The following is an 18,788-nucleotide window of genomic DNA, read 5'->3' as shown; positions in this document are numbered from 1 at the left end:
TTGTCCTCATTTGTAAGTTGCTTTGGATAAAAGCATCTGCTAAACGACTTAACGTAAATGTAAATGTAATATTCTAGGCTTTTCCAATAAAGAACCTACTTGTGGTACTTTTGATGGTACTTTTGACCAGTGTTGGGGAGTAACTACTAGTTACATGCAACTAAATTACTTAATTTAATAACAAAATAAATGTAATTAGTTACAGTTACTGATAAAAAATGTGTAATTAAATTACAGTTATGAAACTTAACAAATACAAACGGGTTACATCTGATTTCCCCACACACACATCCACATACAGATTTAATTGATTTCATTCATAAATTGTAGAGACTGCTCTAAAATATTAGACAACGTTTCAGTTGTTTAGAACAAAGAACACATCCGTAACTGTTTTATTTAGGCCTACTATTTTGGATTCATGCATATGCTTTATTTTTTAAGATTAACTGTTTTTTCAAGGCATTGTTAGATGCCAGTTGTTTCCTGCCATAACTATGCAAAGATTTGATTTCGAAAACAGTATCATACAGTAGCTACTAAACAACTTCTTGTTATGGTTTTAAATCTGTATTTAACCTCAGAATGATTTCAAAGTAAGTCTTGTTTTGTAGTAGATGTGCTTTAAAATTAAATTATTATAATCAAGTGATGAAGGATTTTGAAAATGACACTAATCAGTGTTGAGTACTGTCTTACCTCAGCCATACATATGCTTTAGCTGTAAAATGATTTTTCAAAGATTATTGGAGTACGCTTTACAAGAAATACTGTTATTTCAGTCTTTCTACTTAAAACCGTAACGTTTAATTCAACGTGTTACTTGCCGTTTCTTTGTAATTGTTTGTTGATAACTAGCAATTTTTGAGCAAAATTTCGACATAAATATACTACACCACTTTCCCCCTCCAGTCAGTGATACAGCAGCGTTTCCATAGTGAAATAATACTGCCATCTGGTGATGCGAAAGCAGATTAGTTGTTAATTATCGCAGATCTATCGCATGAATTAGACCACATATAATGTGTAGGTTTATAAATTCAAAATTACTGGAATGCACGCAATTGAAAGAGGTGAACACTTAAACTATTGTACTCTTAACTTTTAAAGACTTTTAATAACAACATCCTTTTTAACTGCTTCCCGTCAGTTCACTATTTCCTGGTGTAGGTGCTCTAGTCCCCGGGCTTCCCTCCTTCTAGAAATCTTTTTCTCACGGCCCGCGCTGAAAAGGTGCGGTCTCTCTTCCCATCGTGAGAACTTTCACACGCGTTTGGCTGGCAGCCGTCCGCAACGTACTCTCGCGATAACAAGGGGCCCGCTCTCATCTGCTCCCATAATAAGCGACCGTGAATTCTCGCGTGACTTCAGAACTTTCCCACGCCTGTGCCCCCCTTTCCTGCATTATTTCTCACACTGCCCCTCCCCTTCGTCTGTTGAAGTTTGGTGCGGAGCGGGGGAAATCTCGCGATCCTTGGCGTTATTAGAGAGAGTTGGTGAAGATGGCGCCTGTTGTGACAGGGTAAGCAGCGAAACTATCAACGGACGGGGCATGGAAAAGTCATAGCTAAAATAAGTTTTGTCTGTTTAGTCAAGATAATTTGCTTTGGTTTATGTCTTTACACCCACGGCCGCGTGTCTCTGCGCTGCTGGCCCGTTTCGGCGTACTTTTGCGTGGTTTTCGAGGTTTTCAACGATGGGCTCTTTTATTCAGTTAGCCGCTTAGCTTTTAGTTAACGTTAGCTGATAGATTTTCAGCAGTTTTCCATAAACACTGTGTACCGTGGAGAGCGAATCTTTAACTGTAAACACAGTACGGTTGTATTTTGAATCTTTAACATACTTTAATCTTTAAAAATACTTGAATAAAATTTGAGCCAACTTGTGAGTTGGTGTACGAGAGAGAGAGAGAGAGAGAGAGAGAGAGGGGGCAGGTTAGCAGATGTTAGCCAGCCAAGTTAGCTGGTCTAGTGGGTTCATAACAGAAACTGGCAGTTTTCGAGAAGACTCAAAACGTTCTCTTTGTTTCATGTCAGACTTCTCAGTTAAACTACTTTTAGCTTAAAAATTGTGTGTTTGTAACGTCCCGTCATTTTTATGTAAAATGCTCATATCCATTTCAACTTTTAGGCTTATTTTGGCTTGTATCTCAAAACCCAGTGAGCTGTCTAAATAGACAGATAGGGGCATCTTATGCACGCTTTAACTTGTTTATCCTGCTCAAAAATGCTGTCTTTCTTGGTAGACGGATAACTAGGCTGTGACAGTTTTGTTTTTATTATTTTGGAGTGTGGATCAAAGTGATGTTTGAATCTGGTCTTGACTTTGCCTTATTTTGTTTTGTAGGAAATTTGGGGAGCTCCCTCAGCCAAAGCGTTTAACAAGGTAAATGCACTGTAAAGTTCATGTGTAATATTTATTAAACGTATATTAGGAAACAATATTATTATAATTAACATATATTAATTAAACTTTGTATTTTGTGGTTTTGCAGGGAGGCAATGCGCAACTACTTGAAGGAGAGAGGAGATCAGACAGTGCTCATACTGCATGCAAAAGTCGCACAGAAATCGTACGGCAATGAAAAAAGGTGAGTGATTAATTTTAGCTGTAAACACACGTATGATTAACTGTTTATGTGTGTTGTATTATACAGTAAATTCAGTCAACACGAAATCACAAGTGAACCTTTTAAGGTTAATATAGAGTTTAGGTCTTACAGTGGAGGCTTAATCAGTAAGGAAAAATGTTTAGGCCTAGTCTTCGAAAATCGGCACAGTCACTGTTTACACCTGTTTTTAACATCCGTCTTGAGTAATCGAGCATAAATGTTCAGCTGAGACGCATTGTTTACATCTGTGATTGGATTTCATATGAAAGTTTCAACCTCTGAATTCATCCTTATATGTATGCTGGTCATTGATGTCCTTTGCTGTTTTCCGAAATGCATCGGGATGCATTTATTACATGCATTTCTGATTACTGCAAAAGATGGATCTTTCACATTTAAGTGACCCCAATAGAGATGTTAACGGGGTTATAAATATGACTGCTCGCACTGCTATTTTGCTTGTGGAATGTCCTGTTTTACTTGTATATTTGACACATTTTGGAAGTAAAATGGATTGTTTCATGTCGACTATGAATCAAGCTTTAATGTAAATGAAGGTAGGGAGAACTATGTAAAATCAGATTCCTTATACAAGCATCCAAGTGAATTTTTCTTTAATCACTTCAAATACTCTTTGACTCTGTTAGATTCTTCTGTCCTCCACCATGTGTGTACCTGATGGGTTGTGGCTGGAAGAAAAAGAAGGAGCAGATGGAGAGAGAGGGCTGCTCGGAGCAGGAGTCTCAGCCTTGTGCCTTTATCGGCATTGGAAACAGTGAACAAGAAATGCAGCAGCTCAACTTGGAGGGAAAGGTGCTTTATGGATTTTATTATGGCAAAACATGTATTGTAACTTCCTTTCTAAAATAACTACAAGAAGATCAGTGTTCTGGCATCACAACTTTTGTGCTTTGCTTCTGCAGAATTTTTGCACAGCAAAAACGTTATACATTTCTGACTCGGACAAACGGAAGCACTTCATGCTGTCAGTTAAAATGTTCTACGGGAATAGCGCGGATATCGGTGTCTTCCTCAGCAAACGAATCAAGGTCATCTCCAAACCTTCCAAAAAGAAACAGTCGCTGAAGAATGCAGACCGTGAGTCAAAAGAATTTCTCGTTTGGGTCACTAAATGAGTCTTAATTTGTCCAGAATTTTCACGCAGCTCATTTTCAATGTCTCTTATAGTGTGCATAGCTTCTGGGACGAAGGTGGCTCTTTTTAACCGCTTGCGGTCCCAGACTGTCAGTACGCGGTACCTTCATGTGGAAGGGGGAAACTTCCATGCTAGTTCACAACAGTGGGGAGCCTTCTATATTCATCTATGTGAGTTATTCACCACAAATATACTATATTTCAATCTATTGAAAGAATTGTGTAGAAATTACGTATTCAGTGTTTTCATTTTTGAAATCTTCAGTTTTTCCTGTTAACAATGAATTGGTAATAATGTGTAATTCTGAATTCCAGTGGATGATGATGAGTCAGAGGGTGAAGAGTTTACAGTCAGAGATGGCTACATCCATTACGGTCAGACGGTGAAGCTGGTGTGCTCTGTGACAGGCATGGCTCTACCCCGACTGGTAAGCTATTATTCACTTGATTGTACATGATTAAAAGGGTTGGGCTAAGAAATTGTGTCCTGTTCAATCAAGGAGTGTGACATGTAGTTGTGACTCAAGATGTTTGTGTAACAATGTAAATAGCAAGGGGTTTTTTGGAGGTGAAATGTTGTGTGTTTGTGTGTAGGTCATTCGTAAAGTGGACAAGCAGACAGCGCTGATGGATGCCGATGATCCTGTGTCCCAGCTACATAAATGTGCCTTCTACCTTAAAGATACAGAGAGGATGTACCTCTGCCTGTCACAAGAGAGGATAATTCAGTTCCAGGTCAGTCCACTGGAACTTCTAGAAATAATGCCCTATAATTGATGAAAACATGATATATCTGTTAGAATAGCAATTCCTGTTCTCTAAATTAATCATTAACTTCTTAATGATTTTGAGGCTCTGTAGCCTTTTAATTTGTTAAATAATTGAAATATTTTCCTTCTACTCTCAGGCCACACCCTGTCCCAAAGAAACGAACAAAGAAATGATCAACGATGGGGCGTCATGGACAATCATCAGCACAGACAAAGCAGAGTACACTTTCTATGAGGGGATGGGCCCTGTACCCTCACCTGTCACACCTGTGCCTGTTGTTGAAAGTTTACAGGTAATGCATGACTACATATGACATCAAGCTGTTTTATAATAAAAAAGCATGGACAATCCGTCATAGTATTTGTAAGAAGGTAACCTTGAACCCTTTATGTTGTAGCTGAATGGAGGAGGAGATGTTGCCATGCTGGAACTCACAGGACAGAACTTCACGCCTAACCTAAGAGTCTGGTTTGGAGATGTAGAGGCAGACACAATGTACAGGTAAAACCACCACACCAATTACAGTGCTCTACAGTTCAGCACCTGGCAGTAGTGAATCATGCTCAGTTTAATATAAGAGTCCTGGTGCATGTTGGGCTTGTTCATAAATAAAAATTGGGTGTGTTCATAATTAAAAGTTTTGTTTTTTTTAGTAAATCATTCACATTTCAAAATAAGCATCCTTGTACATGTTGGTGCATTATGCATATAAACTTTTTTTTAAGGTTATTGGTATTTTGGTTGCACAATAAACTGCATCTGGCGTTTAATTCAAACTCTTGTAGGTTGTCTAGGAAAGACTAAGAACATATAACACGTACATGAATAGATTTGACTAGTATCTACACAATAATGTTTATTGGATTTCTTTAAACATCATTGTACATTGCAGGTGATACACACATCTGTAACTCTATATCTACATATCAATATCTATCTATCTAAAATAAAAAAGTAAAACATGTCAAGAGTATTTTAAATTTACAATTACCTTGTTTCTCTGATAAAGTCTTTATTGAATGTATACTGCAGCCTTTTTAATGAATTTAAAGAATCTAACATGCAGAATTTATTTTCAGATTGTATGGCTTTTATTAGATATAACTCTGGTTATAAAGGTCTTAACTTTGCAGTAGTGTTGTCAAAAGTACCGACTTCGGTACCATTCGGTACTGCAATTTTAAAAATGTCCATTTCCCGCTAACATTTGAGCGCTGTTGAGCGGATTCTTAAACAGCGCTGATTGGCCATGTTCACGTGTACTTTTGGCAACACTACTTTGCTGATACCCTGTGATGTATTAATATATATACAAATATATTGAGAATATTTATTACATGATTGTCAGCAATTCATAGTTACTCGTTCTGTTTCTGGCAGGTGTGGTGAAAGTGTGCTCTGTGTGGTTCCCGACATCTCTGCGTTCCGTGAGGGGTGGCGTTGGGTTCGGCAGCCAGTGCAGGTTCCTGTGACTTTGGTCCGTAATGATGGCATCATCTACTCCACAGCTTTGACTTTTACCTACACACCGGAGCCGGGACCACGTCCTCACTGCAGCGCCGCGGGAGCCATACTGCGGGCCAACAGCAACTCCTCCACCTCACCATCTTCATCCTCCTCATCCTCCAGCCTACTGCTGCAGTCAGCCGTCGACAGCCAGGCAGGATACGCAGCAACAGGGAGCGTGTCTTCATCTTCCTCTTCCTCGGCTATGTCTGTCTCCTAACCTGGGAAAATCAGTGTGTGTTTGCGCGTGTGAGTATGTGAGCCTTTGTGAGAGATGGTGATTCGTCCACTCGTAGACTCTCCTGCATAGATTCATGGGATACGGATCACAAAAATGGATAATGGTGCCACAGAGAGAGAAGAAAAGAGAGACAAGACTTCACACAAAGACTGGACAGAGCAAATGAAGATGTCTCTTTTCTTGTCTCTCTTTGTTGCATTTCTTTTTCAGTCTGTTTCCTCACGTCGGGGGAAGTGGCAAAAGAAGTGATGTGTGCCGTGGATCAATATGCCACAGGATCAATGCATTAGCCTTACATAAAAACAATCAAAAAACAACAGCGAAAAACTCTTTCTTTTCAAAACGAAGCCTTTTCTAATTAAGTGCAAGCTGGAAATGGCTTTGAGTGATGTTGTTTTCAACTAAAGGGCTTAATGCACTGTTTCGCCATGCTTGGAAGAAAAGTTATCATAGTAATATAGTTTTTACGGACCAAGGAATATTATTATTATTATTATTATTATTTTTATTGATATATAATTTTATAAGCTTTAGCTAAGGTACATTTTTCACCTTTTTCAGTTTTATAACATATAGTAAACTTTTGTTACCAAATAGTTTTGTATATTTCTTGTGAGCGTTTGGGCTCAGAAGGAAAAGGTTCATGCATTTTAAAAGCCTGAACTTATAGCTGCCTTTACTCGTCTTGGCAAATGCCTTAAGTCATCTGGACCCTTTCTGTTTTGTAATAATATTTTATGTCATGTATATTGGTCTTTTTCCCCATTCTTTGTTTTTTTTTTTTTTCCTCCACTAAACCGAGATGTAATATTGATGCCATTTTTGTGTATTTGGGAGAAGGTGGCTCTTCTGCTTTGTTAAACTGTTTTTTTTTTTTTTCATATGAAGTCTTTAACACAAAAGCTTTAACTGACTTTGCCGGTTGGCCTTATGTGCCATATCTTACTCATCACTTAAGTGTAGCCATTGATCTGGCCCTTTTTCATTGGCTATAGATGTTCAAGCTGCCAACATAATGGTAACCTATAAAAATCCCACACCAAATGGCTTACATTTAGTTGAACATAAACGCACAAAAATCCTTTTAATGGGTCAGCAATTTCTAATTAATTGGTTGACTCAAATCCTGTGGTGGGGACTGCACAGGTCTCGTTTGCATATCATTCACGCTTTCAGTGTCACAATTACTGTTGGTATCAGACTAAAATCAGCATGTAGAAAAATTGCTGCTTTGTTGTCATGTGGTTAAACCATGTAGAGTTGCATGAATGAATGAAAGTTTGGATTCTCTGTGTTTCTAGATAGGGATGTCCAAAATGACTTTTCAGAATCAACCAGTTTAGGGCCAGATTTACAAATTCTCTTTTGGTGTTAAAAAAACTACTGTCAGGATTTACTAAAGACACACACAGTGAAAATTGACGAAAAGGCATGGACACGGTTATTTTATGCATTTGTAAGCATTTCCCTTTAAGACATCCTTAAAATGAATGAGAAGAGAGTATTTTAGGTTTGTGGTAGTCAGTTAACCATTATTTAACACCCAAAAAAGCATGTCTTAACCTGTTTTGCGCTTGATAGTTTGCTTGTGGTAGATTGCGTTGGTCATTGGAAATGATGTGGCTGTGTTTGTATATGTTAATTTGCACATTGTCAGTAGATCACCCACTAAAATTTCCACTCCTGTCAGCGCTTTTATGGTAATGTGGTCGCACGCTAATTTACCCTTGTAAATCTGGCCCTTAATGGGTTGCCTGACACGCTCGTCGACTAATCAGTTTTATAGTTAGTTAACAGTTTTTAACTAAACATGGCATCACTTGTACTGGGATACTCAAATGGACGTTTGAATGTGTGTGGTTGTACTAAAAATTGAAGTAATCTAGTCAAGCTCACTAACTGACTAGCTTGTTTTTGGACCCATCCCTAGTCAACTAGCTTACCTGTGTCAAGCTGAATGGAAAGAACCGGAAAAAGCACTTGTTATCGCACATGCTGCGTGAAGATGTTTGGTTTGTAGATTACAGGAAATGGAATCTTATCCTGCCTTTCATATATTTTGACTTATGAACTGCAGAAGTGGCACGGCCTTGGTTAGCATCACTGCTACATAAAAATGTGCCCTTTTTAAATTGATGTCACATGCAACTTGTTTAGTACCAAATGTTCACTTCTGTAATAGCTGTAGTCTAAAGCAAACTAAAAATGAGGCCTTAAACCACTACTGCTTAATAACAGGATCTGTTGGTGAAATATTACACTACAAATGATGTCCTTGTGTGAAAAGGGAATGATGGTTTTTTTTCAGTATAATTCACAAAGCAAAATGTCATCTCAATTCTGCTCTTTTTGTGCATCTTAGTTTGTTTTGTTGTACTTTTCCCGCCCCACACAACTCTGTATGCATCGTCTGATCAGAGAGACACTTGTGAAATAGCACGCTCTGGAATTTGCTTTTAATCAGTATGGACTGCATTTTGTTACTGTTTGGGATTTATATAGGAACGGCAGAAGTAGTTCCTCAGTGGTTTTGGTTCTTTTAATTTATCCGTTTCTACCATGGCTAATATTAATATATGAGTCTAAATGTTATATTGGTTATTTTATATACAACATTATTGTATTACATTTAATGGTTATGTTTATATTTCTAAATATTTCTTCCATGATTGAGGGAAAGTTACTATGAAACTTGTTTTGTATATCTTTATTTTTAAGTAGTCAGGCCTTGTTTGGTCTGCGTTAGAAACTGTTGCTTTGGAAGAAATAAAAGCCAAAACCCAGTAATTCTTGCAAAGCCATTAACTAGTATCTACTGTGAGCAATTCCTCAATCAGGGAAGAATATTAAAGCATACCTTGTGCAAGTGCCGAAATGGAAACTGCCAAATCTAAAGGTCAAATTGTGAAGGTCACGCCTAACTTTTCCACTTTTGTTTTCAGTGTTATTTTCCTTTTGTATCCAGTTGTCTTCCAGTGTGTTCGAATCAGATGACCTGATCAAGACTAACCATGTTGAGTTTCCTCATTTCTTTCTATCTATCACATAAGTTAGTTAGTTCGCCTGTCACCTGTGCCACTTTGCTTACATTGAACAGAAACTAGAGTGTTAGATCACTGTTATCTTTGTCGGTTTTGTCTGTAGAAAAAAAAAAAAGGTGAGAATTGGTGTCTGTTTTCTCAACCGTTTCAATGGATTGTTTTACATTTTGGAAGTTACCAGCCTTTGCCAAATGGCTACCAGCTGTTCTGGTTTTGAGTGCATGCTCTCTAGCAGATTTGAACTGTATTGGTGCTGTCTAACTCCTAAAGGGCCAGTGTATCTGTTGCTTTTGGAATGGATCACTAAACACTGTAATAGATTCAAAAAGCGTCAGGTTGTTTATTTGTTTTTTGTCTTTATGGTGCTAAATTGCATAAAACACACCCATCAAGGACGTGTGGTACGGAGATCGGAGTACTGCCCAATGACTACTGTGTGCGTAAAGGGATAGTTCTGTCATCAGTTCTCACCCTCATGTCATTCCAAAACTGTATGATTTTTGTTTTTCTATGGAACACAACGGAATATATTTTAAGGAATGTTTTGGCTGTTTTTGCCAGTACAATGAAAGTCAGTGGGATCTGAAAAATGCTGGACCATATTGACTTTTATTGTATGGACTAAATAATAAATTAATTTAAATTGTATACATATATAGAAAGTGTACACACACACACACACACTAGCTGTCAAAAATTTGTAAAAATGAGCATGTTAATGTTTTTGAAAGAAGTCTCATGGTCACCAAGGCTGCATTTTTTTTTATTTTATTTTTTTAAATTAAAAATACAATAAAAATAGTAATCTTGTGAAATGTTACAAAATAACTTTTCTATATTGAATACATTTTAAAATGCATTATTTGTGTGTGCAGCCATTGCTGTAGTCTTCAGTGTCACATGATCCTTCAGAAATCATTCTGTTATTCTGATTTGGTTCTCAATTATGAATATAGTATCAGTGTTTTGCTGCTTAAATTTTTTTTGTGGAAACCGTGATTCATTTTTTTCAGGATTCTTTGATGAACAATGTTTAAAAACATTTCTTTTAAATTGGAATATTTTGTAAATGTGTATTCTGTCACTTCTGATATATATTGATACATATTAAAAAGACTTCAGAAGGATCCTGTAATGGCTGCTAAAAATTCAATTTTGCCATCATAAATTAAAATAAATGATAAAATATACACAATCACAGTATTACTATTTCTACTGTATTTTAGATCAAATAAATGCAACCTTGGTGAACATAAGACTACATTAAAAACTTAAAACATTTTCGATCTAGTTTTGAGTACAAATGTCCTGATCAAATAGTAAGTTAATCAGATGCTAAAAACAACAGTTACTTGTTGTTTCATGCATACATTTATATGATTCATAGTATACAGGTGCATCTCAATAAATTAGAATGTCGTGGAAAAGTTCATTTATTTCAGTAATTCAACTCAAATTGTGAAACTCGTGTATTAAATAAATTAAATGCACACAGACTGAAGTAGTTTAATTCTTTGGTTCTTTTAATTGTGATGATTTTGGCTCACATTTAACAAAAACCCACCAATTCATTATCTCAACAAATTAGAATATGGTGACATGCCAATCAGCTAATCAACTTAAAACACCTGCAAAGGTTTCCTGAGTCTTCAGAATGGTCTCTCAGTTTGGTTCACTAGGCTACACAATCATGGGGAAGACTGCTGATATGACAGTTGTCTAGAAGACAATCATTGACACCCTTCACAAGGAAGGTAAGCCACAAACATTCATTGCCAAAGAAGCTGGCTGTTCACAGAGTGCTGTATCCAAGCATGTTAACAGAAAGTTGAGTGGAAGGAAAAAGTGTGGAAGAAAAAGATGCACAACCAACCGAGAGAACCGCAGCCTTATGAGGATTGTCAAGTAAAATCGATTCAAGAATTTGGGTGAACTTCACAAGGAATGGACTGAGGCTGGGATCAAGGCATTAAGAGCCACCACACAGAGACGTGTCAAGGAATTTGGCTACAGTTGTCCTCTCCTGAACAGCAGACAACGTCAGAGGCGTCTTACCTGGGCTAAGGAGAAGAAGAACTGGACTGTTGCCCAGTGGTCCAAAGTCCTCTTTTCAGATGAGAGCAAGTTTTGTATTTCATTTGGAAACCAAGGTCCTAGAGTCTGGATGAAGGGTGGAGAAGCTCATAGCCCAAGTTGCTTGAAGTCCAGTGTTAAGTTTCCACAGTCTGATGATTTGGGGTGCAATGTCATCTGCTGGTGTTGGTCCATTGTGTTTTTTGAAAACCAAAGTCATTGCACCCGTTTACCAAGAAATTTTGGAGCACTTCATGCTTCCTTCTGCTGACCAGCTTTTGAAAGATGCTAATTTCATTTTCCAGCAGGACTTGGCACCTGCCCACACTGCCAAAAGCACCAAAAGTTGGTTAAATGACCATGGTGTTGGTGTGCTTGACTGGCCAGCAAACTCACCAGACCTGAACCCCAATAGAGAAAAAAAAAAAAGATGAGCTGAAGGCCACTGTCAAAGAAACCTGGGCTTCCATACCACCTCAGCAGTGCCACAAACTGATCACCTCCATGCCACGCCGAATTGAGGCAGTAATTAAAGCAAAAGGAGCCCCTACCGAGTATTGAGTACATATACAGTAAATGAACATACTTTCCAGAAGGCCAACAATTCACTAAAAATGTTTTTATTTTTTTATTGGCCTTATGAATTGCCGTATTGACCCGAATATAAGACGACCCTGATTATAAGACGCCCCCCCTTTTTCCAGATGTACCTTTTGGAAAAAGGCTTTTTGAAAACCAAATCTTGTTTTTTTTTCCTCTCTCTGTAAAACACATTTTTTCTTAAATTATTTTCATATTGCATGTTTTTCCTATTTTAATTTTTGTTTTGAAAGTATGGTAAATACTGGTAAAATGTACCAACAATGACATTGAAAAATATACACTTTTTGATATACCATAAAAATAACAGGTAGCCCATCTGAATTATATAACATTTAGTCTATCCATCTCATAGTAGCCTACCAAAATTGTATTATCATGAAATATTATTGTAGTCTTCAAATCTGGGTACAGTCTTGTTTAAAATCACTTACAGAGGAAGTTTGGTCCCATCAGGCTAACATGACAGTCAGGACTCATGCTGCTGTAAGCTTTTCTTTTTCTTTTGTTTTCACTCTCGATCTTTACAACACACATTACATTACATATTTCATGGCACACTCGTTTTATGTGTTTTTGGCGCCACCTATTGTTGTGGGTGTATTATTGACATGTCAAAGTCTAGACCAGGGGTGTCAAACTCAGTTCCTGGAGGGCCAGAGGCCTGCAGAGTTTAGATGCAACCCTAATTAAACACACCTGATCCAGCTAATCAAGTCATTTAGGCTTATTTGATAACTGCATGGTTTGTGTGTTGGAGCAGGGTTGGAACTAAACTCTGCAAGGCTGCGGCCCTCCAGGAACTGAGTTTGACACCCCTGGTCTAGACCCTGAATATAAGATGACTGCGTTTTTTCAGATGTATTTCCAAGAAAAAAACATCGTCTTATATTCGGGTCAATACGGTATTCAAATTTGTTGAGATGGTGGGTTTTTGTTAAATGTGAGCCAAAATCATCACAATTAAAAGAAGCAAAGACTTAAACTACTTCAGTCTGTGTGCATTGAATTTATTTAATACACGAGTTTCACAATTTGAGTTGAATTACTGAAATAAACGAACTTTTCCACGACATTCTAATTTATTGAGATGCACCTGTAAGTCTTTCCTGAGAACTGGGGGAATCCCCAGTTTAGTCATACAGCTCTGCAGAGTAGTGCAGGAAACGCTACAGTAGTAGTAGTATGGTGATATACCATTCCGAACATACCCACTGTTTACCACTCTGACTGGTCGCAATATAAATTGAGATGCAAGTCTTCACCGTAGGGAAGTGGATTGACTTACATTGTGGTATGCCAACAACAAATTGCACCTCAACACTTTTTGCACCTCCAACATATTAAGGCTCTTGAAATGATAACTGATCTGAACAAGCAAATCTGTTCTCACTCTACTGGTTATGAGGGATTCTGCAGTTATTATGGTTAAATCCCATAAATTATTTTCCAAACATCTCCAACACTAACCAGAGGGAAAGAAACATCAAACAGACAGCTTAAATCACACATACAACCAAGCCCATGTTTTAAAGTCAACAAGAACATTGTGTGCTAAATGATACGTCATGAGAAGCAAAGCCTGCAGAATGTATTTTTTCCATTATAGATTGATGACATCTATATGCTGGCCACCAGGGGCAGAAATGAGATGGTGTTTCTCATATTCACTTTGAAGTGAGTTTGCCCTGAATTATAATGACAGACACCTGTCACTTGTACATGCTCCAAGGGCCAAACGTTTCCCCCACTGCTCGGCATCCACTCGCTCAAGCCCCAGTTTTATTTTTGGACCATATGAGGTTGTTGAGGTGTAACTTGAAACTTTCTTTCTGTTGCTGTTTCTGAGTCTATGAGTCTTCGACCATGTTAATCTGATAGGGCTCTAAATTTAAACCTGAGGCCAGGATTGCGTGTGTGTGTTTGTGCATTAAGTGTGTGTGTGTGTGTGTGTTTGTGTATAAGTGTAGGCCTATAGGAGAGAGTAAATGTGGCGTTTTACTGTGAAAGCCTTCAAAATTTAAGTTCTTGATTAATGCTTATTAATAAAGATTGCCTAATTTAGTCTAACTGGCATTTCATAACTCTAGAGTTGGATGTAGATATGCTCCCAAAATAAAATAAAATAAATATTTAATGTTTTTAATAATAACATATATGTGTGTGTGTGTTATAAGAATATTAGGCTATAAGAATATTTCAGCAGCTGTTTTTGTGCATACAATGAAAGTCAATAAGGTCCAAAATATTAGACTCATGCAATAAGTAAATTAACAACAAAACAATATTATAAACTATTTTAGTCAACATTTTTAAGACGTTGTTTTACTTAAATTAACACAAATTAATTCACAAATGAAAGCTGTTAATTACAATATAAGTAGGCTACATTCAAGTAATTTTGTATGAATTACATTTTTAATAGTTTTGAATATCCGTACCCGTTATTGAATATTTTATTACATGATTACTATTAATGTGTTAATACTGACGTTTCTTGGAGCGTCCAATCACATAAACTAATTAATATTCATATCCCAAGTTAACGTCCACCTCTTAGCAAATCAGTTGACTTGCGCCATGCAATCTAATTAATATTCATGAGTCAAACGCCGCTTAAGGATTAGTGAACTAAGTTAGCTGTCGGCTTTAGAAGAGCAGACGGACGCAAAATGTGAGCACATAAAGTTTGGTGACATTTAGCAACTAGAACACTTTCACGGACACTCATTATCCAAAGGTTCCTAAAGAGAAGTAGCTACAATCGCTTCTTCAAAAGTAACTTCGTTCATAAGTAACTCTGCTTTCCGAAGGACTATTCTTTGTCATCGTATTTTTGTTTTGGACTCCGTGTTTTTAAAGTGGAACACGTTCTTTCGTTATTTTTTTTTATTTTTTCAAAGTCATGTTTATTATTCTGTTTACTATGTTTTTCCATTGCTTGGGGATATAACAAGGAAGCCGTTTTTGAAAAACTGCTTTTGGAATGTATCTGCCTTTTTAAATGCTGTGATATAGCCTACTTTGGCGTTTGCAAAGAAACATTTCGAACAGTTTCTCGTTTTTTTGTGATTGATTTTTTTGTGTGAAATGCCTACACTGTTGCTTTTCTAACAGGTGCGCCAAAGCTTTTCTTGGAGCTGGGGCTGTTTATAGCATCACTATCACGTAACGTTGCATTTGGATGCACATGTGTTTTTTAAATCATAGACAGTAAGCGGCACTTGAACCCTGCGATGCATAAGTTCTGCCTCACCGTACTGCTCGTGCTGCGCGGACTCCTCATCTGCTTCTGTTCCTGCGATGAACCGCAGCACCCTGGACTCTACAAGGACACGACTGTGACCTCAACAGGCACGTGTGCACCGCCAAACATATAAAAATAATGTAAAAATATTCGCTAAACCTCAGAATGCTTACTGCGCATTTTGAAGAACCATGAAATTTGCAGTGAAATGGTCACGTGTTGACATTGCAAATATTGGATTACTTAACTCTTCTGTCCATTTTTGATCACAGATCCATGTCTGCAGGTGAGCCCTCCGTGCATGACTGAGGCTGACCGCTTCAGCCTGGAGGCTCTTCAGCACATCCACAGAGAGATGGATGATGATCAGGATGGATGCATTGAGGTGGAGGAGAGTGTTGAGGTAATTAGCATTCACAGATGTTCAGAAGAACACAAACACAAGTTTCCTCACACCCTAATGTGAATCCTGCAGGGTTTCCACACCTCCTGGCCAATGAAATTTCATGAAAAAGATGAGAAAAGATCAGTTGAAACAGCTGATTAAATATTTTATCAACTTATCATAACTATTATACAGGTGCTGGTCATATAATTAGAATATCATCAAAAAGTTGATTTATTTCACTAATTCCATTCAAAAAGTTAAACGTATATTAAATTCATTCATTACACACAGACTGATATATTTCAAATGTTTATTTCTTTTAATTTTGATGATTAGAGCTTACAGCTCATGAAAGTCAAAATTCAGTATCTCAAAATATTAGAATATTACTTAAGACCAATACAAAGAAAGGATTTTTAGAAATCTTGGCCAACTGAAAAGTATGAAAATGAAAAGTATGAGCATGTACAGCACTCAATACTTAGTTGGGGCTCCTTTTGCCTGAATTACTGCAGCAATGCGGCATGGAGTCGATCAGTCTGTGGCACTGCTGAGGTGTTATGAGAGTCCAGGTTGCTCTGATAGTGGCCTTCAGCTCATCTGCATTGTTGGGTCTGGTGTCTCTCATCTTCCTCTTGACAATACCCCATAGATTCTCTATGGGGTTCAGGTCAGGCGAGTTTGCTGGCCAATCAAGCACAGTAACACTATGGTCATTGAACCAGCTTTTGGTACCTTTGGCAGTGTGGGCAGGTGCCAAGTCCTGCTGGAAAATGAAATCAGCATCTCCATAAAGCTTGTCAACAGAAGGAAGCATGAAGTGCTCTAAAATTTCCTGATAGATGGCTGCGTTGACTGTGGACATCAGAAAACACAGTGAACCAACACCAGCAGATGACATGGCAGCCCAAATCATCACTGACTGTGGAAACTTCACACTGGACTTCAAGCAACATGGATTCTGTGCCTCTCCACTCTTCGTTCAGACTCTGGGACCTTGATTTCAAAATGAAATGTAAAATTTACTTTCATCTGAAAAGAGGACTTTGGACCACTGAGCAACAGTCCAGTTAAGATGAAGACGTCTGAGCGTGGTGACTCTTGATGCACTGACTCCAGCTTCAGTTCTCTCCTTGTGAAGCTCTCCCAAGTGTTTGAATCGGCTTTGCTTGACTGTATTCTCAAGCTTGCGGTCATCCCTGTTGCTTGTGCACCTTTTCCTACCCAAATTCTTCCTTCCAGTCAACTTTGCATTTAATATGCTTTGATACAGCACTCTGTAAACAGCCACACCTTTCAGTAATGACCTTCTGTGACTTACCCTCTTTGTGGAGGGTGTCAATGTTCGTCTTCTGGATCATTGCCAAGTCAGCAGTCTTCCCCATTATTGTGGTTTCAAAGAACAAGAGATACCCAGAATTTATACTGTAGGGATGGTCATTTATTCAAACTCAAATGTAAATATTCTAATATTTTGAGATACTGATTTTTGACTTTCATGAGCTGTAAGCTCTAATCATCAAAATTAAAATAAATAAACATTTGAAATAAATCAGTCTGTGTGTAATGAATGAATATAATATACAAGTTTCACTTTTGAATGGAATTAGTGAAATAAATCAACTTTTTGATGATATTCTAATTATATGACCAGCACCTGTATATATATTTTTAAGAACATTTTTTCAAAGTCTTTAAACAAGAGCTGCACATTTAAACAAAAAACTAAAACTGTAAAATGGCTTAGTGCAATTATCACAAAGGCTGCAATTTAACTAACTAAATATTTGCATTAAGCATTATTTGAAATATTTGAAAATAAATATTAGTATTATAATTTTACAGTTGTAATGTAAAATAAAATTATATATATTGTCTTTCTTATTTAAACCATATTACAAGAATAATATTTCTTATTTTGGTTTTTATATTTAATAGTAGTAGTAGTTATTATAATTCTTCTTCTTTATCATCATTACTACTAGTATACAGCCAAATTGATAAACAATCACTAAATTTCATCCAAACTGTGCAGACCTGCAAAACCTGGAATTTTCTGTGAATATTGAAACATAAAATATAGACGTTTCAACTGCATCTAAAATGGAAAGTTTAGAAATCCATAAAATCATTTATATTCTGTTTGTTTTATAAATCTATATATAGATCATTTTGAGTCTCTAATCCCTTACCCTAAACAAACCACTTCTCAACATTTCAAATCTTAATAGGCATTTTTTAAATCACAATTTTATCAGAAACATCACTATATATATATATATATATATATATATATAAACAGTTCTTTCTGGTCATCAAATCTGATATGAGTGTGATATTAGAGTCCAACAGAACTCCAACAGCCAATATTCTAAATCATGCAGCCCTACTTGAAATCATAACCATGTGCTTAATTATCATTTCCTCTTGTATTACATTTTGTTGCTGCTAATTGAAGAAGTGGTGGAGTAGCACGAACAAGCTCAGCTTTACCATTGGTATGTTTATGTGATGTTTGTGTAAGAGCTGGAGTGTTATGCCAGAGCACCCTTGAGTTTCTCTCCTGAGCCTGTTGGTCAATTTAGAAACACGTGTTTCCACCCAGCACCTAAGACAAACTGTTCAGGCTTGGCACTGGGAGAACATAGCAGAGAGGGATGAGTTTCTAAGTAATGTCCTGAAGTACATCCGTGTCTCTGGTATTGGGTTACTTTTCCTTGTTGCTATAGATATGGCTTAGGTGGATCGAAGCAGCGAAGAAGCCTGGAATCGTGTGGTGCATCTGATTACAGCAGAGTCACATACCAAAACACATTCACAGACACTTGAGCTCTTCTGATCTTGAATGTTTACTCAGCTGTTGTTTTAAGTGTGTCACTGCATTTGTAGGATTTGTGTAAGTTCATTTAAATCAGTTACTTTTGCATTCATATCTCTTCTTTGTTTCTTACTGTAGTTCATCATTGAAGATATGCAGCAGCAACAACAGGCAAACAAACACAGTAAACTCCATCACGAGGACCAGCATATCACTTTGGAGGAGCTTTGGAAGAGCTGGAAATCTTCTGAGGGTAAGATGGTCTCCATGATTGAGTCTTGCCATGTTTCAATGTAAAATAGTCACTTTATTCCTCTCTTTTGGCTTTTTCACTGCT

General features: G+C 37.3%; 2 protein-coding genes and 1 long non-coding RNA gene across 4 annotated transcripts in view; 2 read left to right on the top strand and 1 right to left on the bottom strand.

Annotated features, from left to right (window-relative positions):
* Positions 1-1,404: 1,404 nt before the first annotated feature.
* rbpja (recombination signal binding protein for immunoglobulin kappa J region a) lies at positions 1,405-10,809 on the top strand. Of its 2 annotated transcripts, none has more exons than XM_058784684.1 (11): positions 1,405-1,522; positions 2,347-2,385; positions 2,495-2,590; positions 3,259-3,424; positions 3,535-3,709; positions 3,800-3,937; positions 4,082-4,194; positions 4,361-4,501; positions 4,674-4,829; positions 4,935-5,038; positions 5,918-10,809. In XM_058784684.1, the coding sequence occupies exons 1-11, from the start codon at positions 1,503-1,505 to the stop codon at positions 6,261-6,263; spliced, it is 1,494 nt and encodes a 497-aa protein (XP_058640667.1). In that variant the 5' UTR covers positions 1,405-1,502; the 3' UTR covers positions 6,264-10,809. The 2 variants fall into 2 exon arrangements, with proteins under 2 accessions (XP_058640667.1, XP_058640675.1); XM_058784692.1 differs by lacking the exon at positions 1,405-1,522 and adding an exon at positions 1,534-1,813.
* A 3,851-nt stretch (positions 10,810-14,660) lies between these two features.
* On the top strand, positions 14,661-18,748 carry LOC131536014 (stromal interaction molecule 2-like). Its single transcript, XM_058768621.1, has 3 exons — positions 14,661-15,352; positions 15,518-15,648; positions 18,590-18,748. Exons 1-3 carry the CDS (start codon positions 15,235-15,237, stop codon positions 18,746-18,748), a joined length of 408 nt encoding a protein of 135 aa, XP_058624604.1. The 5' UTR covers positions 14,661-15,234.
* LOC131536027 (uncharacterized) overlaps positions 15,658-18,788 on the bottom strand; it is a 69,624-nt gene continuing 66,493 nt past the window's right edge. Inside the window, exon 3 of the long non-coding RNA XR_009269812.1 lies at positions 15,658-15,734. This is a non-coding gene — a long non-coding RNA (uncharacterized LOC131536027). The remainder of the gene's footprint in view (positions 15,735-18,788) is intronic.

Source organism: Onychostoma macrolepis, chromosome 01 (genome assembly GCF_012432095.1).
Source record: "Onychostoma macrolepis isolate SWU-2019 chromosome 01, ASM1243209v1, whole genome shotgun sequence".
Classification (NCBI taxonomy): Eukaryota; Metazoa; Chordata; class Actinopteri; order Cypriniformes; family Cyprinidae; genus Onychostoma; species Onychostoma macrolepis.
This window is presented reverse-complemented; position numbering and strand designations above follow the sequence as displayed.